General features: G+C 44.9%; 2 protein-coding genes across 2 annotated transcripts in view; one reads left to right on the top strand and one right to left on the bottom strand.

Annotated features, from left to right (window-relative positions):
* Window positions 1-8,473, top strand: part of LOC135219235 (transcription elongation factor SPT6-like) — a 165,042-nt gene extending 156,569 nt beyond the window's left edge. Inside the window, exons 2-4 of the mRNA XM_064255827.1 lie at window positions 7,070-7,221; window positions 7,879-8,096; window positions 8,317-8,473. Coding sequence (XP_064111897.1) covers window positions 7,089-7,221; window positions 7,879-8,096; window positions 8,317-8,451 — 486 coding nt within the window. The 5' untranslated portion in view covers window positions 7,070-7,088 and the 3' untranslated portion in view covers window positions 8,452-8,473. The remainder of the gene's footprint in view (window positions 1-7,069; window positions 7,222-7,878; window positions 8,097-8,316) is intronic.
* The window catches only part of LOC135219236 (transcription elongation factor SPT6-like), a 160,428-nt gene that overhangs the window by 119,959 nt on the left and 19,793 nt on the right, over window positions 1-20,676 (bottom strand). The gene's annotated exons all lie outside the window — the stretch shown is intronic.

A 20,676-nucleotide genomic window follows, 5' to 3' on the forward strand; every position in this document is an offset into this window, starting at 1 on the left:
GCCTGAACAGGTAAGAACCAGGTTTTTATATCCTACAAACACCAGTTGTTTCCATTCTTTCCTTATTGGTTTAGCTGTCTCTTACCCTCCACCAAGGGTGCCAATCAGCTAAGTATATATTCCGAACGGAGGAAAGTTCATGTTACTAAAATTGACATGTTAAACTACAATCAAAGTTTTGTACATACTTACTTGGCAGATATATACGTCTAATGGTCCCCCCCCCCCGCCCAGCCTCCCCTCAGGAGACAGGTGGGGAAGAGAAAATCTGACAGGAAAGGGGGATTGGTTCGTACACCCACCACCCAGCAGCGGGTAAGGTAGACCACCTGACCTACCTGTCGCGTGTGCCGCGAGATTTGAAATTCTGTCGGGAACGTCGGAGACTATAGCTAAGAATATATCTGCCAGGTAAGTATGTACAAAACTTTATTGTAGTTTAACAATATCATTTTTACCCAGCCACTGAGCTGATTAACAGCTCTCCTAGGGCTGGCCCAAAGGATTAGATATTTTTACGTGACTAGGAACCAATTGGTTACCTAGCAGCAGGGAACTACAGCTTAATTTGGGATCGAACCCCATTGTTTTCGAGAAATGCATTTCTATCACCAGAAAAATTCCTCTGGTTCTGTGTTTGCCGAGCCGAGAATCGAACTTTGGGGGAATCTCGGAACTTTGGGGGAATCTCGGAAGACCTCTCCGACTGAGAGTGGTAAGGAAGACGTAAGGTGTCGCACAAGCGGCCATCGTCTTTCTCGCCCTCTTAGGAAAGGTCTTACGGAAGAGTACGCAGCCTCTCCAAGTGAGAGTTGGTTAAGACCGTGGGTAAGGAAGACGTAAGACGTCGCACTGGCGCCATCGGCCATCGGCCAAGTCTTTTCTCGACCTCTTAGGAAAGGTATGATGGAAGAGGACGCTTCATCGGGAGATCAAGAGCGTCCTCCGCCTCGATTTACGCTTCGGTCTTCTCCGGAAGACTTCGAAGACAGTATCCCGCACAAGAGATTTAGGACGCTTTCTAGCGTCCTGATTCGAGTCCGGAGAGAAGGAAGAAGGCGTCCTCGCCCATCTTCTTCTCAAAAGGTCATTCCATCATATGGTTCTTCAACATCAAAAAAAAGACTCTCGAAGCGATTCGTCAACAGTTGATACGTTTTTTTTCGCCAAGAAAGAGGAAAGATCACGTAGTCGTAAAAAAGATCTTTGGCTACCCGTCAAGAAATCTAGACGTTTCTCCTGCGGCTTCTCTTCGTTCTTCGTCTTTGTCTGATCCGTCGCCTTCTAGACCTCATCGACTCAATCAGGAACGCGCAAGCAGTCCTGCTGAGAGAGTCTCTAGAAGTATTGGTGGTAAAGATAAAGACAATAGGTGCCGCACAGGCGGCCGCCGCCGTCGTCTTTTCCCAGGAGAGTTCGAAGAACGTTCAGAAGGATCGCTCAGGAATAGAATTGGGAGAAATGGATCTTGACTTACAGAAGAGCATATTTCAATAAAACAAACGCTTTGCTAACCAGGACGCTCGTAAGGACGCTTCTCGGGACGCTCGGGGTCGGAAACGTCGGCTGGAGAGACTTCAGACGCACGATATTAGTTCAGAAGAAGGATATGAAGATGAATATGAGGACGTTTTTGAGGACGCGAGGCGTAGTGCTAGTAAGGACGCTCGTCGTCCTTCATATCAGTACGCGTTCCAGGACGCAAATGAGGACGCTTCCAGGACGCAAATGAGGACGCTTTCCAGGACGCAAATGACCCGGAGCGTTTTGAGGGCGCTAGGCGTCCGATGCATAAAGTTATCCTGAGCAGAAAAGAACAGGTCGCTAGTCAGAAGGATAAGCGCCATATGCTTCAAGGTAGTAGGAACTACAATATCAGTGCTCGTCAAGAGAAATCGTATGACGTCAGTTTGGAAAATTCGGAGAGAAAGTCAAGGTTAGGAGGAACATAGCAGACTCTCCTCTTCAAAATTGATTTCAAACAAAAACCAAAACCTACGGTTCGAAAGGGAGATGAAACTTTGGTTTCTTCTCGTTCAATGCAGAATAAGGCTATGTCTCCATTAGAAAATAAATCGTCAAGCGAGGCTGTTTCGGAAGAGGAGGAGGATCCTACAACCTCATCCTCGTGGATTATAGACTCTGACTCGTCTTTTAAAGGATTTGTTTCCGAGAAGTTACCGAGCTCCAGTTCCTCTCTCTCCACCTTCGCACTAACCTCTTCGAAGGCAAGGAAGACTCCAAATTTTGTCAAAATGGCCACCTCGCTTCTCGACTAAAAGGGCTTTTAAAAAGAATCCATGATTGGATGGAATCAAAAAAAGACAAAGGGCAAGACTTCTTTTGCACTTCCCCCCCACAAGGCTTTAGTGGAAGATCGGGGAAGTGGTACGAGACAGAAGAGGAAGCAGGCTTGAGAATCCCCGCTTCCGCACAAGGGGATTTCGCCAAACTTAGTGGAAGCTCCTAGAAGATCTTACCTGGCATCAGCGAAAGTTTCGTGGACAATGTCGGAGATAGATCACCATCTCAAAGGCCTTTATAAAACTTTGGAAGTTTTTAACTTTCTAGATTGGTGTCTGGGCGTCTTGGATGTTCAGTCTAGAAGCCCAGATTCCATCTCATTGGAGGACTTAGCGAGTATTTTGTCATGCATGGACAGAGCAGTAAGAGATGGCTCCGACGAACTGGCATCACATTTTGCGTCAGGAGTCCTGAAGAAACGCGCACTCTTTCTGTAGCTTCACCAGCTAAGTCAGTGTCGCCAGCGCCAAAAAGCAGAAATGTGTTCGCTCCCTTTCTGCTCATCTTTTTCCACAATCGATGGTAAAGGATTTATCAGTAAATCTCCAAGAACTAGCGACGCAGGACTTTTATTCTCCGGTCTTCGCGTCTTGCTCCTGCTGATCAGATGTCTTCATGAACCACGCAAGCTTCTAGGAAGAATTATAAGCCCTTTACGTGGAAGAGCCTCTTCAAGAGCTGCTGCTCGAGGGAGGAGTTTCCCTAGGGGCAGAGCCCCCTCAAAAACCAGGGAAAGAAATGACTTTTCGGCCCTCCAGACACAGTCGGGGCGAGACTCGCGCTATTTCGCCGAAGCATGGAGGATAAGAGGGGCGAACTCTTGGTCACTCGAAGTGATCGAGAAAGGTTACAAAATCCCGTTTCTATCGAAACCACCATTAAGCATAGAGCCAATAGACCTTTCGCCCTCTTATCAGGATTCAAAGCAACAGATCTTATTAGACCTTTTGGATCAGATGTTGGAAAAGAGAGCAGTAGAAAGAGTCGTGTGTCACGGGAACTCTCCAGGCTTCTACAACAGGCTTTTCCTTGTTCCGAAGCACTCGGAGGATGGAGACCTGTCCTAGACGTAAGCAGGCTGAATCTTTTTGTAAGGAAAATAAAATTCAAGATGGAAACTGCACAGTCTGTTTTAGCTTCCCTGAGACCAGGAGATTGGATGGTGTCCTTGGATCTCCAAGATGCCTATTTCCATGTTCCGATACATCCTCGGTCCAGGAAGTTCCTCAGGTTCGTTCTGAAAGGACAGGTCTTCCAATTCAGAGCTCTCTGTTTCGGGCTGAGTACAGCCCCTATGATATTCACGCTTCTGATGCGAAATGTAGCAAGATGGCTCCATCTCTCAAAGATAAGAGTCTCACTCTATTTAGACGATTGGCTGATCCGGTCCACGTCAAAGGAACAGTGTCTGGAGGACCTACATACGACATTACAGCTGACGAAGGACCTGGGCCTTCTGGTCAACTTCGAGAAGTCCCATCTGATTCCCACACAGTCCATCGTGTATCTGGGGATTCAGATGGATTCAGTGGCTTTTCAAGCATTTCCATCCATAGAACGTCAGCTAAAATGCTTAGAGAAAGTATCGGTCTTCTTAGAGAAGGAAATATGCTCGGCGAGGGAATGGATGAGTCTGCTGGGGACCATTTCCTCGCTGGAGAAATTTGTTTCTCTGGGAAGGCTGCACCTCAGACAGCTTCAGTTTTTCCTAGCAGACAACTGGAAGAACAAGAAAGACCTAGACGAGATTTTGAGAATCCCTCAATCGATCAAAGAGCATTTGAAGTGGTGGTCCGATCCCGTCAAGCTATCGGAAGGGATGTCCCTCAAAGTTCTGAGCCCAGACCTAGTGTTTGTTCTCAGACGCGTCCATGACGGGCTGGAGCAACACTGGGGGAGGAAGAAGTGTCAGGCCTCTGGAGAGGGCGGGGAACAGAGGTCCTGGCACATAAACCTCAAGGAGCTAGAAGCGATTCGTTTGGCACTTCAGTGCTTCGAGCCAAGGATTGTGGGACGAATTGTACAAGTCAACTCGGACAACACCACGGCGCTCGCATATCTCAAAAAAACAGGGAGAACTCTATCTCGCTCCCTGTTCAAGATAACGAGGGAAATCTTACTTTGGGCGAAGCTGAGAAATGTAACGATTCTAACGAGGTTCGTTTCAGGACAGCAGAACGTTCGTGCGGATCTCCTCAGCCGTCGACATCAAAGGCTTCCAAACGAATGGACTCTCCATCCAGAGATCTGCAAGGAGTTGTGGAAACTTTGGGACGCCACTGGTAGACCTCTTCGCGACAGCAAAAAACGAAGAGGCTTCCGATTTACTGCTCTCCGGTTCTAGACCCAGGAGCAATAGCAAATAGACGCCATGCTTGGAATTGGAAGGGGATGGATACTCTACGCCTTCCCTCCATTCAAACTCCTGGGAGAGGTAATAAGGAAGTTTGCGGCGTCGGAAGGAGCAAGAATGACGTTGATCGCCCCCCTTTTGGCCTGCAAGCGACTGGTTCACAGAGGCCATGTCATTTCTCGGTACATTTCCCAAGGACACTTCCAGAGAAAATCGATCTAACTCAGACGCCCCACTTCGAGAGGTATCACGGAAACCTCTCCGCTCTGAGTCTGACTGCATTCAGACTATCCAAAAGTTGGCCAGAGCGAGAGGTTTTTCAAGATCGGTGGCAAGAGCTATTGCCAGCGCTAGAAGAACATCTTCCCAAGCTGTCTACCAATCGAAGTGGGCTGTCTTCAGAGGTTGGTTGTAGAAGGAAAAATATTTCCTCCTCCACGACCTCTGTGAGCCAGATTGCTGATTTTCTCTTACATCTTAGAGAGATAGAAAAAACTTTCAGTGTCAACGATTAAAGGCTACAAAAGTATGCTATCAACGGTCTTTCGACACAGAGGCTTGGATTTATCGAATGATAAAGATCTTCACGATTGGTTTATTGAGGTCCTTTGAAACATCAAAAGCTCCACGAGACAAGATTCCCTCATGGAATTTAGATGTTGTCTTAAAGTTTTTAATGTCAGCCCTTACCTTTGAGCCTATGCACGCTGCCTCTTTGAAAGATGTAACTAGGAAAGCTATTTTCCTGACAGCTTTGGCAACAGCTAAGAGGGTTAGCGAAATCCAAGCTATGACTAAACATGTGGGTTTCAGAGAACACAATGCGGTGTGTTCGCTGAGCCCCTCGTTCTTAGCGAAGAACGAAAACCCATCCAACCCCTGGCCTAAAAGCTTTGATATCAAGGGGTTATCAGAGTTCGTCGGACGAGAGCCGGAGAGAGTTTGTGCCCTGTCAGAGCTCTCAAATTTTATCTGGAAAAGACCAAACAATGTAGAAGGCCCGTCAGACAACTGTGGTGTTCAGTCAAGAGGCCGGAATTACCAATGTCTAAAAAACGCACTGGCGTTCTTCTTGAGAAATACCATCAGGGGGAAGCTCATTCATCCTGCACGGATGGTGATCTTAAACTGCTAAAGTTAATGCTCACGAGGTTAGAGCGGTAGCTACTTCGGTGGCTTTTCAGAAAAAAATATGGACTCAGTGATATCCTGGGTGCCACATTTTGGCGAAGCACTCTGTGTTTTGCCTCACACTACCTCAGAGAAATGTGAAGGCGACATATGAGAATTGCTACTCGCTTGGACCATACATTTCCGCGGATACAGTATTGGGGGTACGAGAAGCAATACAACCGAACCCCATCCTTTAGAAAATGGATGTGTTGTATTTTAATTATGGGTTTGTTTTTTTACGGTCGTAGGGTTGGCCGCTTGAGGCGGTCTTCCCTTTAATTAGCCTGAAAGTTATGGGACTAACTTTAGTGAGGCTAGGTTAGGTGGTATTTATTATGCTTCGTTGTCTTCAGTATGGTCAATATGTCTAGTCACATTGTGGTCACGCTCAAGTTTGACAGATCATCTAGAACTATCCAGCTGTACAGGAAATTCTAGTTAAGCAGAAGCAGGCTTGGGTGACAGTAATCACGAAGTCAGCTATGCTAACAGGTAGGGAACCAAGATGTCAATCATCTGCATGTGAAATGTTTCCAAAATCCTTCTATTCTGTCCCTTCCCACCTCCAATGGTGGGATTCAGCTATATATATATCTGGCAGGTAAGTGTCATGAACAAAATGATATTGTCATGATACAATAAAGTTTGTTCATTCTTACCTGACAGATATATATAATCAAGTACCCACCCACCTCCCCTCAGGGGACAGTGGTAAAGAAAATCTGAATAGAAAATGGGAATGGTTCCCGGTATCCGCCTCCCAGCGGCGGGAATTGGTACTAACCACCTAGCCGACCACTGCGTTTGCCGGGAGTTTTGAAATTCTGTTGGTCGTCAGAGAATACAGCTATATATATATCTGTCAGGTAAGTATGAACAAACTTTATTGTATCATGACAATATCATATTAATACTTACCTGTATAAGTTATCTAGTCTCACCCATCCCACCCCACGATCTGCCTATCACAACTGATTTTCAAGGGAAGGTTTTGTAACTCAATGGCAGTTTTGCCAACTGGCAGACAGAATAGGATGTAACAGGGTTGCCAATGTGGTGAATTTTATTGGGGTTTTTGGGGATTTAGGGCTAGATAAATTATACAGGTAAGTATTACTTATACTATTAGTTTTATTATAAAAATTCCATTTTGCTTTAAAAAATTGTGATAATTAAAAATTTGTCATGTTTGGTGTTTTATAATTTGTCTTTGATGCATCAAACTTTTTTATATTTCAGGAAACTTAAGTCAGTAACAATGTCGCATTTCATGGATTTAGAAGCTGAAGAGAGTGAGGATGATGATGCAGAGTACAATGAAAATGAAAAAAAAATGTTGAAGAAGTTAAAAACATCAAAGGTTGTGGACTCTTCCGAAGAAGAAGAAGACGGTAAGATAGCATTAGCTACAAGATCTTATCCAGCTACGCAAAATGTTTTACTCTTTGGCACTTACGAAGCTGCTAAAAATAATTTTTTTTTTTTTTTAATTTGCTTGACCACAGTATGTAGTAATGATATACTCTCCCTCAGCCACAATAGATGATTCCATTTTACACGATTGCTGGTACATAGATGTTAATGTGATTGACGGTATAATTGTTGTAGCTGTTTTATTCATGAACAAGACTCGCTTTATTTTGTCTTAAGTTTTTCACTGTGTATGGTTATTTTCATCTTTATTTTCAGTATTTGAATTAATTAGTATTTTATAAAGTTTATTATCTCGTACATATTCTGGCTGCTTGTTATACACATGTTTAGACAACTGCCTAGCTTTCTATTGAAATGAGATTTGTATTTTGCAGCGACAAATTTAGAACTTTTTCATTCTTAATCCCTCTTTAAAGGCATACATAAGTTTATGGCATTAATGGTTAGCCTCTCCAGCCTGTTGTTCAGTGCTATTGTGGAGTTACAGCTTTGTTGGCAATGTAGTCCTAGATAAAACTGTTGGTCCCTATACTGCAGAACAGGATTTGAGGTTTAGAAACATCTGATTCTTGTGGAAATTTAATGTGATTTATCCATTTTTTGTACTTGAACAGATGAGGATATGATAAGAGAAGAAAATAAAGGCTTTATTAATGATGACGATGAGGAAGATGATGATGATGCTGGCTCTGATTCGGATAGTGATGGGGACACCAAAGGTAAACGACGGAAGAGAGACGATGACGACGACGATGATCTGAATGGGGATAATCTGGATGATGATGATTTAGATCTCATTGAAGAAAACATTGGTGTAAAACTCGACCGGAAAGTATGTATATTATTTAAATATTTTATAAGTTTTGTTAACAGGCATAGCATTAGTATTTTCTACTTGTTTTAAAGTTGTAAATATTCTTCTGATGGTGTTATTTAGTAAAGGAATTTAGTATGTCAATGAGATATTCATTTTGCTGCCAGGTGGAGCTGTCCCTTCATTGATAGTTTGCTCTTAAAATCTTCATATGAGTGAAATCATCTTTATCTTACAGAAAAAATTCAAACGACTGAAGATTGATGATGAAGATTCAGATGTTGAGGTAGATGTCCAAGGCCAGATTAGGAGAGACCTGTTTGAAGGATCTGGAGATGTATGTATATTTATCCTTCTCTGTCTTCATTTTTAGTTTTGTTGCACATTTTTTTTCACTTTGATACCCTAGCTTTTGTTATTGACAATAATTATATTTAGTCATAGTTGAATGCACTTTGTTCAAGGAAGATGCAGTGGAAAGAATAAGGTTTGTATTTCCCCCAAAAATATGAAGGCATGATGGTTGGTGTCGAAGTTCATGTGTGTTGTAATTCCTTTTTGAAGAGAGTGTTAGGGTTCTCCAAACAACAGTTTTTATAACATATAAGCCACTTGTGAAGAAATTGCTATCTTGAGGAAAGCTTCTGTTGTTTTGTGATTGGGATCACAGTTTGTCTAAAATTTTCAAAGTTTGAATTGCTATAGCAGATGTATTACTTAAATATCTGGCTAAAATTAACTGAATGATATATATCCTTTTTTCCATTGGCTGGGGCATATTGGCAATGCTGTTTCCCTGCCCCACCATTGCCAGGAAATATTGGGGTGCTTTTGAGTGTACTAGTTCTTCTAGGAAACTGAAAAATATTTATAGCTGTATTCAAGTTTAATCTGATATTGCCTACAGGTAGACTTCTTGGGAAATTACTCTGTGTGATCAGAAATTATTCTGGACAAAAGGGTTTTTGAACTGCACCTGGAAAAGCAATTAAATGTTAACACTGAAATGAGTGAAATAATCTGTAGAAATTATAAATTTGGCAAATTATATACAAAACATAATGAAAATGGGATATTCAGACTTAGAAAGAAATGATAATGGAATAATGGAGGTTGTACTTTGAAGGGAAGTTCAGTAAAGAAAGTGACTAGGAATGGAAGGACGACAACTTGTTGAAAGGAATGTTGTAGAATGAGGTTTAGGAAGAAGCTAGGAGATCCCTTGGGAAGATGAAAATAATGATATGAAAAATATAGGGGTTCAGGACCATTAGGACTAACATGCAATTGATAAAAGTTACTGGGAACTCAGTCTTGATGAACTACTAAAATATATGAAAACATAGTAAAAAAAAAAAATAAAAAGATGGTGCTAGAAAAGTGGACAAGGCATTGCAACAATAGTATACTGAGGAAAATGGGATTGATTGTGAGAAATGAAAAGCGGAGTAGATTGCTTGAGCATGCTATAAAAGTATAGTGTTATTGTAGTTGTATTCAAGCAAACATTGAGAAAAACACAGGCAGTCCCTGGTTATTGGCGATCCAGTTTTATGGGGCTGCCAATATTTGGCACTGAAATGTGCAGATTTCCAGTTATCGGCACTGATAATAGAGTATTGGTGCTGACACACACCTAACACGCACCATTAACCAGCATCGGTGCCAAAATCCGGTTAATGGCACCTCTCTTAGGTAAGTATTGGTGCCAATATGTTATTATCGGCAGCGACAACTGGAAGTTGGTACATTTTGGTGCTGAAAAGTTGGTTTATCAGCGATTTTCGCTTATCAAGTCATTCGAATGGAACCCCCTCCCTCCCCTCAACTTGGGACTGCCTGTATTTGGAATTTATCATTTTGTTAGTTGGCTTTTGCCACTGAAATCAAGCATGATTTTGTTTTTGTGAAGCAAGGCAGGAGAAGTACTACGCAGATAGCAGACTTCCTTGTACACCTGAGACTTGACAAAGGCATTTCAGTCACAGCCGTGAAGGGGGTCAGGGCAGCCCTTGGGCAGGTCTTCCTTCTGAAGGGCTTGGACTTAGGGAATTCCAGGCAACTCTCGGATGTTGATCAAAGGGTTCGAACAGTCCTGCCTTCCAGAGTCTGATGCGTGCCCCTCAATGGGATATCATGAGGGTCCTGCATTACCTGAAGAGGTCTCCCTATGAGCCTCTGAAGGACATTCTCAACAGGGAAGTGACCCTAAATACAGTCTTCCTCCTGGCCCTGGCCTCTGCCAAAAGGGTTGGCGAACTGCATGGATTGTCTTACAAGGTTGCCCGCTCGAGAGGGTGGAAGGCTCTCACCTTTCGTTATGTTCCCTCCTTCATAGCTAAGAACCAGAATCCCTTGGTGTCGGATGTCAGGTTTGAGGAGTTCTTGATTCCAGCCTTAGCAAGGTCAGGAGACCCACGGGACCTCCTCTTATGCCCGATCAGGGCAGTGAGGAAATACCTGAACAGGACAACCAAGCTCAGGCTGAGTATTTGGAGCCTGTTCGTGTCTACAGGCTTGGTGAAAAAGGCGGTCTCGAAGAACACGATCTCCTTCTTGCTAAGGGAGACAATCAGAAGGGCCTAAGAAGGAGCGGGGACTCCTCGTCCGAGGGCGGGGTGGCCCCACCATACTCTTACGGGATTTGCACCTGGAAGTCACTGGATTACCTTCCGGTGGGCAGGCCGGGCAGGCCGGTTGTGGCGCAGCAGCAGATCTGACCCGCCACTGGACTTAGGGGCTCTGAGGAGTGTGAGTGGCAGTTTGAATTTGTGACCCACCCACCCTTTTTTCCCCTCTCTTTGACCCTTCATCTTGGACAGGCTGCGAGGTACACACTGGACCCTTTGAGTTCTTCAGGTAAGCCTTGGATCTGCCCTATATGGAGAGGGACCTGGATAAACCCTTAGTTTATTTTTGCCTAATTATCTGAAATCCCCCTCTCCCACTATCAACCAATGTCATGAAAGAACCATCCCAGCCCCAAACATCTCTTAACGAGTGGGGCTGGGCCATGAACACTTGCTCCCTAAGTCAGGTCTTGGTTGGCCTGTACATAAGCTACCCCACCTCCTAAGGAATAAGTCTCCTATGAAAGTAGTTCGAGGTAAGATACGGCATTGGAACAAATTTACCTACTATACTTACCTTGAACTATTTTAGGTTTCATTCCCTCCCAGCCTTCCCTGTGTAACTAATGGCAGGAGATGTGAGGAGGTGGAAAGCACTGGTGACCCCTGACTCAGGTTGCGTGGCCGTTGATCCCCGGGCCATGTAGTCTTCCGCTAAGATGCACCTTGGTGAAGGAGGATAACCAGATTTTTCTGGTCAGTACTGGGATGATATCCCAGGTTCTCTTATTAAAGTAGTTCAAGGTAAGTATAGCTAGGAAAAATACAAATTACCAAGAATTTGTGATTTCTTTTCAGGCTGTACAGTTGTCAGCCCTGCTTCTTGCCTTGAGGTCTTTTATATATTAGGCCCGCCTCATGCCACCCCTTAATCTGAAACCTTGGCTGAAAGGCATATTGGAATGTTAACCCTCTTATGCCGAAGTGGTATAATAAAAATTGTCGCCTGTATGCCGGGCCGGTCTGGGAGTGAGCGTGGAAGCGGAAAAAATAATTTTTTCAAAAAATCACAGAGCGCTTAGTTTTCAAGATTAAGAGTTCATTTTTGGCTCCTTTTTTTGTCATTGCCTGAAGTTTAGTATGCAACCATCAGAAATGAAAAAAATATCATATATAAATAATGTGATATATGATAGCGCAAAAAAAAAAAAAATTCATATATAATCGTATTCAAATCGTGCTGTGCAGAGAACGGTTAAAGCTAACGAGTTCCTTTTTAAATATGTAACTGACCTGGCAGTTATATACATAGCTATATTCTCTGACGTCACAACAGACTTTTCGAAACTCGCGGCAATCACCGACCGTCGGTCAGGTGATCGTTACCTGTACGCCCTCTAGACAGTTACCTGGAAACCCCATATTTTCTCTGTCGCCCAAGCCGGCAACTTCATTGTTGTGGGCTCCTCGATAGGTCTTTCGTACTCGCTAGAGTATTTCATCGTTGGGTGAAGTATTTTATTGGCTTTCGCTGTCGTTGACTTGGATTGATTTTGGATTTGTTTTTGGATTATATACTCAATTAACAATGTCGGACTCGGGAGTTGTGTATAGAGTCTGCTGTAAAGGGGGGTGTAGGGTTAGAATTCCCAAAGCTCTCTTGATCCCCACACACTTTGTGTGAATTGTAGGGGTAGAAGAAGAATTGCCCTTTGCAGAATAGATGTGATGAGTGCTTGATTTTGGATGATAAGGAGTAGAAGGAGTTGGACAAGTATGTCCGTAAGCTCGAGAGAGATAGAATTAGAAGAACTAAGAGTTCCCTTTCCCGTTCATCAATGAATCAGGAAGTGGTAGATAATCCCATAGTTCCTTCCCCTGCTCCTTCTGAGCGTAATTTAGTAGAAGTATCAGCTCCCGAACCTGTCTCCGAGTTGGGGGCCAAGGACTCAACCTTTGCAGGTATTCAAGCGGTGCTTGAAAAAATGGGACAACAGATTGCCTCTCTTACTGAGCAGGGCAATCGCACTTGGACTGTCGTAAGTGCTTTAAGTGCAGGTGCTAAAGTCAGTGTAAGTGATAAGTTTAGTTTTAGTGACAGTGTAGTGGAGAGTGCGTCCGATCGGTCCTGTCGCGCTCCTAGACCCAGACCTCTTACAAGCTCCCAGACCCATGGGAGACGTAAAGTCGAAAGTCTAAGGGAGGCGAGAGGCTCTAGTATCCGGTCGGGCGTGCCCTCAAACAAACCTGCCGACGCTTCCAAGGTTGCTTCAGACAGCCGTAGAAAAGGCGCGTCGAGTGTGTTTGGTTCGTCATCCGATGACGTCTCCCCGCGTCGAGGATGGCGACACTCTACTTCCTCTCGTCCTCTCAAGAGGAAATTACCTCGTGTTTGTGAGGTCTCATCAGATGAGCAACTGCCGGGCTGCAGTCACTGGAGTTCTCCGGAGAGGTTTTCGTCATCGGAAGCCTCGCCAGCTAAACAGAGCAAGACAGCGCTTTCGATGCACGCTCCTCTTCCTCCTTCGACTTGGGAGGATTTACCTAGGAAGCTTCCTACCAAGCGTCCTCAGGAAGCCTTAGAAGGATCGACTCCTCCGGCTGCAGTTCGTGCGGGCGATTCTGACGAGTTACCCTCTACCTCGGACAATGAAGCCAAGAATATGCTGCAAGATATGCAACAGCAGCTGTCTGTACTTATGGAAAAGCTGCAAGAACCCAAGCGTCAGTCTGACGACCCGGGAGTGATGAAGACTTCGCGAAGCGTCAACGCCAAGAAGAACACAGACAACCAGGACACTTCCGATTTACTCGGACTTGACGCTCCCGAGCGTGACGCCAGCACGCGTAAGAGCAAAGAGCGTGACGCCAGCGCTCGTGAGAGAGAAGGACATGACGCCGACGCTCGTAAGCATGACGCCTCGGCGGTTTCTGGTGCCAAGGAACGCATCAAGACCAATGACGCTCCGGCTTTGACTTTAACTACATCATCCGATGCGGAATGAGACAGAGAGAGACCTTCGGAGATGTTGGAGGTAGTTTCGGAAGTGGAGACGAAAGAACAAGTTCCTCCTTCCGACTATAAGACTCTTATGCTTCTGTTTCAAGAGCTTTTTGAAACGGATTTCAAGCCCGCAGCACCTCGTTCTCCCCTGTCTCAGTTCCTTTGTGGAAGAACCCAGAATAAGACTGCCTTTACTAAGATGGTTCTTTCTATTTCGGCCAAGAAAGCGCTTGCGAAGATGAACGACTGCATAAAGAGAAAAAGAGAGGGCAGGGGGCAAAACTGCTTTCGTTTTTCCTCCTGCAGGATTGGCTTCGAAATCCAGCGTTTGGTACGAGACTGGGGAAGTTCTGGGCCTGGGAGTACCTGCCTCCTCTCAGGCAGACTTCTCCAGCATCGTCGATGCCAATCGTAGACACGCCTTAACAGCAGCGAAGGTGATGTGGTCGATGCAAGAGTTCGATCATTTACTGAAGGGCGTGTTTAGAGTGTTTGAGGTCCTGAACTTTCTAGACTGGTCTCTTTGAGTGCTCTCGCCAAGAAAGTGGAAGAGAAGGATTCAACGGACATTTCTAACCTTCTGAGTGTGATGTCTTGTATGGACAAGGCTTTACGTGATGGAACTAATGAAGTGGCAGCGATTTTCACGGCAGGGATCGTGAAGAAAAGGTCCCTTCTCTGCCCTCCTTTACAGCTAAAGGGGTCACACGGTACAAAGAGCAGAGCTTTTGTTTGTCCCCCTTTGCGAAATTTCTTTTTCCACAGGAGATTATTAGAGATATTGCCACTTCATTGATCAGAAGACCACACAGGACCTAATATCGAAGGCAGCCAGTGGGTTTTGCCTCTTCGTTTGCGACCAAGAGAGCGAGAGAGGAGAAGCAACCACAACAGTTTTTTAGAGGAAAACAGCCCCGAGGGACGTCGGGAACTTCTAGAAAGGCCTCCAGAAAAGGTGGCAAGCTTCCTTCCAAAAGGAGGCCATGATCAGACAGTCCTTCAGACACAAATAGGAGCCAGACTTTCTTTGTTTTGGGAAGCCTGGAGGGACAGAGGGGCGGACAACTGGACCCTTCAGATACTAAGGGAGGGCTACAAGATCCCTTTTTACGCCAAACCTCCCATAGTTTTAGATCCCCTCGACTTAACAGCGAATTACAAGGACAGCAGCAAGAGATTCGCGTTAAAAGTACAAGTAGAGCTTATGCTCTTAAAAAAGGCGATAGAACCTGTTTCACCCCAAGAGAATCCGGGGTTCTACAAATCGACGTTTTTGGTACCCAAGAGATCGGGAGGACGGAGACCCGTTCTGGACGTCAGTGCTCTAAACGCCTTCGTCGTGAAGACGAAATTCACGATGGAGACAACGCAATCAGTGCTATTGGCGTTGAGACCGGGAGATTAGATGGTCTCATTAGACCTACAAGACGCTTATTTTCGTGTCCCCATCCACCCAAGCTCTCGGAAGTACCTCAGGTTCTTATTCGAAGGAAGAGTATTCCAGTTCAGGGCCCTTTGCTTCGGACTCAGCACAGCGCCACAAATATTCACAGCTATTATGGCGAATGTAGCCAAATGGCTACACGAAGGGGGGATCCGCATTTCTCTTTATCTGGACGATTGGCTTCTCAGGGCCAACTCCAAGAAACAGTGTCTGGAGGATATGAAAATAACCCTGAACCTAGTATGGGAACTAGGGCTAGTGGTGAACCTGGAAAAGTCTCACCTGGAGCCCTCTCGCTCGATCATTTATTTAGGAGTTCTGATGAACTCTCAGGATTTTCGGGCTTCTCCCTCCCAGGAGAGAGAAGACCGATGCCTGAATCGGGTGCAGGAATTCCTGGGGAGACAACAATGTTCGGCGAGGGAATGGATGAGTCTCTTGGGGACCATTTCCTCGATCAAACAGTTCGTCTCACTGGGAAGACTGCACCTCAGACCTCTGCAATTTTACCTCAACAGAAATTGGAAAAGGAAGGAACAAAGGCTTTCAGACACCTTCCCAATTTCAGCAGAGGTCAAGGAAGACTTGATGTGGTGGCTGGATCCAGCGAAGCTGGGAGAAGGAGTTTCACTTCAACAATTGAATCCACAGCTAATACTGTTCTCAGACGCATCAGACCTAGGCTGGGGAGCGACTCTAGGGAACAGGGAAATTTCGGGAAGATGGAGCGAAACCGAAAGAAATTGGCATATCAACAAGAAAGAGCTGATGGCAGCTTTTCTAGCTCTTCAGGCATTCGAGGAATGTGTGGCAGGCAAAGTAGTGGAAATAAGCATGGACAACGTGACTGCTCTAGCGTATGTCAGGAAACAAGGAGGCACCCACTCCTTTTCTCTGAACGAGACAGCCAAGAATCTGTTGCTATGGGCAAAGGACAAGAAATATCGTCCTCCAAACGAGATTGTACAAGGAGAATTAAATGTCAGAGCGGACCTCTTGAGCCGGAAAAATCAGGTCCTGCCAACAGAATGGATTCTCAAGTTAGAGGTATGCGAATTGCTATGGAGGTTATGGGGGCAACCTTCCATAGACTTGTTTGCAACCAACAAGACAAGGAGGATGCAGACGTTCTGCTCACCGGTGCCGGATCCACAAGCGGTAGCAGTTAGACGCGTTCCTCAGAACTGGGAAGGACTGGATCTGTACGCCTTCCCTCCCTTCAAAGTGATACACAAAGTATTAAAGAAGTTCGCGCAGTCCGAAGGAACCAGAATGACCCTGATAGCCCAGTTACTGGCCGACGCGAGACTGGTTCGCAGAGATGTTGCAGTGGCTAGTGGAAGTTCCAAGAACCCTTCCGTTGCTTCCAGATCTGCTCAGACAGCCCCACTTCATACCCGCGCTCTTCAGCTAACTGCCTTTCGACTGTCGAAAAGCTCATTAGAGCTAGAGGCTTTTCGCGAGAGGCAGCTAAAGCTATCGCCAGATCAAGAAGGGCTTCGACCATCAACATCTACCAGTCGAAGTGGGAGATATTTAGAAAACTGTGTAAGGAGAAGAATGGTGTCCTCGTCCAACACATCTGTGACCAGATCGCAGACTTCCTTCTTCACTTAAAACTGAAAGTAGGTCTAGCCACTACTACAATTAAGGGATACAGGAGCATGCTGGCGTCAGTCTTTAGACATAGAGGACTGGACTTGTCTAGGAATCAAGATCTTCACGACCTAATTAGATCTTTTGATACTACGAAACAAAAGAGTGAACAACTACCAGGATGGAATCTGGAGTAGTACTAAGGTTTTTAATGTCTGACAAGTTTGAGCAGATCCAGAGAGCTCGTTCAGGAATTTAACCAGGAAGACACTTTTTCTAGTCGCTCTCGCTACTGCAGGAGAGTAAGCGAGATTCAAGCTATGGACAAAAGAGTAGGAATTAGTAGATCTAAAGCGGTTTGTTCAACCACTTTAGGTTTCTTAGCCAAGAATGAAACTCCATCCAATCCTTGGCCTAGGTCTTTTACGATTCCTAGCCTTGGAGATTTTGCAGGTCAGAACGTGAAAGGACTCTTTGTCCGGGTAAGAGCATTACAGTGTTATTTGCACAGGTGCAAGACGTTAGAGGGACTTCTGACAACTATGGTGTTCCGTTAAAGATCCCAAAAGGCCTATGTCAAAGAACGCTTTAGCTTTCTTTATTAGAAGTGTGATTCAAGAAGCTCACACAGAGTGCAATGAAACGCTTTACAAGGCTTTAAAGGTAAAGGCCCATGAAGTGCGAGCAGTCTCGACGTCAATGGCGTTTAGAAAGAATCAGTCCCTTAAAGCCATTTTAGACGCAACATACTGGAGGAGCAACTCCGTATTTTCTTCTTTTTATCTGAAACAAATAGAAACGGTATATGAAGACTGCAGAACCCTTGGACCGTTCGTAGCCACTGGCTCGGTGTTGGGTGAAGGAGTTGATACCTCTAATCCTACATGTTAGACCCTTGATGTTATTTTTATGGTTGTCTGTTGAAGGTTAGGGGAAACCTTCAACAGTAGTGTATATGTGTGTTTTTTCAATCTCTTGTATGCAAGGATTGGATGGTTAGGTGGTCTTTGCCTGTTTTAGCCCATGTCAAGGGCATAGGTGTTTTGTGTGCATAGAGGTAACGTTCCCGTCGACAAACCCCTTTGAGCTCATCAGCTGCACAGGTCACATCCCTTAGCTGGAGCTCCTAAGGAGGAGCAGACTAAAGAGGCAAGAGTACTCGTCAAGTCAGCTTCCTTAGCAGGTAAGAATCTTAGTTACCTATCAAGTAGTTACCTTACAACGATGTTGCTGTCTCTGACCCTCCTCCAAAGGTGTCAATCAGCTATGTATATAACTGCCAGGTCAGTTACATATTTAAAAATGATATTTTTATTTTAAGATAAATTTTTAAATATACTTACCTGGCAGTTATATATAATCAGAAACCCACCCACCTCCCCTCAAGAGACTAGAGGGCGAGAAAATCTGGGGTTTCCAGGTAACTATCTAGAGGGCGTACAGGTAACGATCACCTGACCGACGGTCGGCGATTGCCGCGAGTTTCGAAAAGTCTGTCGTGACGTCATGACGTCAGAGAATATAGCTATGTATATAACTGCCAGGTAAGTATATTTAAAAATCTATCTTAAAATAAAAATATCATTTTTTTTCGTTTTATTGCACATTAAGTTGCTATCATTTTGATATATAACACATTGTAAAATGATCAAAGCAACAGAAAAAATATTATCACAAAATGATGCATGAATTCGTTACGCGCGGATGTAAAAAAATGTTTTCATACAATCAACTTACCTGTCAGATATATACATAGCTAAGACTCCGTCGTCCCCGACAGAAATTCAAATTTCGCGGCACACGCTGCAGGTAGGTCAGGTGATCTACCGTCCTGCCCTGGGTGGCAGGATTAGGAACCATTCCTGTTTTCTATCATATTTTTTCTGTCGCTTGGAATGTAAACAACGTTTGCAGTTCCTCCTGACTTGATTTTTGGATTTTTTTGATTTCATCGCCATCGATCTTCTGGGCTATCTTTTTGCAGGGAAGTACTGGATCTTTGGTTCGGCATACGCATATTAATTTGTTTTGATAACTTTGGCTTCGAAAATTTCGAAGAATTGTTTACTTGTAACTACCGAACTTTTCGGTAGACAATCACATAGTTTGCAAGAAGGAAAATTTTAATATTTATTCATAATAACGTGTAGTAAATGTTAGAATTGATTGAGCTAACTTCCTTCTTGACGATGTAAGAAAGAATAGTTTACGCTTCCTTTAGAAGTTTATATAGCTCTCGTACTAACGAGCAGTTAGAGCATTAACATTACTAGTAGTGTGGTATCCTCATCTCCTTCTTACTTCACAGAATCTTCAAATTCATATTGCAATTTGAAGACAAAGGAATGTAGCTCAAAAATACGAGCTATTGAAAGGTAAGAAGTGATTTTACTGTTAGTGCAGTGGAGGGTGCGTCTGTTCGGCTCTGTTTCGTTCCCAGGCCTAGACCTCTTCCAAGCTCACATACCCAGAGGAGAAGGAAAGTCGAAAGCCTTACGGAGGTTATGATAATCCCCACCGATCAGGCGTCCCCTCGGCAGGATCTGTAGAACGTCCCAGACTGCCAAGTTCGCCATTGGAAAGGCGTCCTAATTAGTAGAGGGTGCGTTCGATCGGCTCTGTCTCGCTCTCAGGCCTAGACCTCTTCCAAACTCACAAGCCCAGAGGAGAAGGAAAGTCGAAAGCCTTACGGAGGTTATGGAGAATCCCACCGATCGGGCGTTCCCTCGGCAGGATCTGTAAAACGTCCCAGACTGCCAGGGATAGCCATTGCAAAGGCAGCCTTTAAAAAGTGCGTCTGTTCTTCCGTTTCTTCATCTTACATCCGAAAAGACGAAGAATGTACATGTTAGAAGTTCGGACGATCTGGCTCGTTCTCTGAATAAGAGAACACTGACTCACTGAGCGAGAGGCTGAGTGCCAGCCAGCCGCGAAGCTCCAGGCAGGCGCAAGGCGCCACTCCAACCGGGAGCTAGACGCCAGCCAGGCGCAAGGCGCCAGCCAGGCGCGAAGCTCCAGGCAGGCGCGAGGCGCCAGGCAGGGACAAAGCGCCAGCCAGGCGCAGCCGGTCTAGGCGCGAATCTCCAGCTAAGAAGCGAAGCGTCATCCAGATGCGAGGCGCCAGCAAGCGGAAAGGTACCAGACAAGGCGCTAGGCGCCAACCAGAGCGAGCACCAGCCAGGCGCGAGGTTCCTGCCAGGCTTCAGGCTTCAGTCGGGTGAGATCCATTTCAAGAAAGCCCTGGTCTTCTTTGAAACATGGAGATCTCCTAAGCACTTCATTAGTGACTTGATTCCTTCAAACAGCTGAGAATTAAAAGCGCAGGAAGTGCGCGCTTTTGCAAGTTCTTGTTCTTTACATAACAATATGTCATATAAGACATATTAGTGTGTTGTACGGTAGAGGCAACTCTGTGTTGATTCTCATTACACAAAGGATGTCAAGTTAACCTACGAGAGATCCTTCTCTTTTGGTTTATACGTTTCTGCGGATACGTTACTGGGATAAGGAGCCGACACTGATCCTTAACTTTGAGTTAAAGTTTTTTAACTTAGTGAAATTATTGGGTTTTTTGAAAGGAGTGTGGGGATAACTCTTTCCAATTTGAGCGCGAACCCTCGTGTTAGGATCAGGTGATCGGGATCGGTGTTGCGCTCCTTCATAAGGTGTATTGTCATATAAGTGGGATCAGCACCCATTGACAAAGTCCTTTCAGGCTCTGCCGAGTAAGTGGATAAGACCCCTTCGGCAGACCACAAGAACTCTTGGCCATAGTATCACGAATATCTCCGCTAAAGTTTCTTGAGGTGATGCACGACTACTTCCGGCACAAAAACACCCACGAAGTCTACCACCTATCATGGTTAGGAACAAGGTTTTAATTTATACCTACAACAATATGTTTTTTTTGACCTGTCTATTCCATATAGTAGCTGTCTCCTTAACCCTCCAACCGAATGGTGGGGCCAAATCCAGCTATGTATA

The sequence above is a fragment of the Macrobrachium nipponense genome, chromosome 1 (assembly GCF_015104395.2).
Source record: "Macrobrachium nipponense isolate FS-2020 chromosome 1, ASM1510439v2, whole genome shotgun sequence".
Classification (NCBI taxonomy): Eukaryota; Metazoa; Arthropoda; class Malacostraca; order Decapoda; family Palaemonidae; genus Macrobrachium; species Macrobrachium nipponense.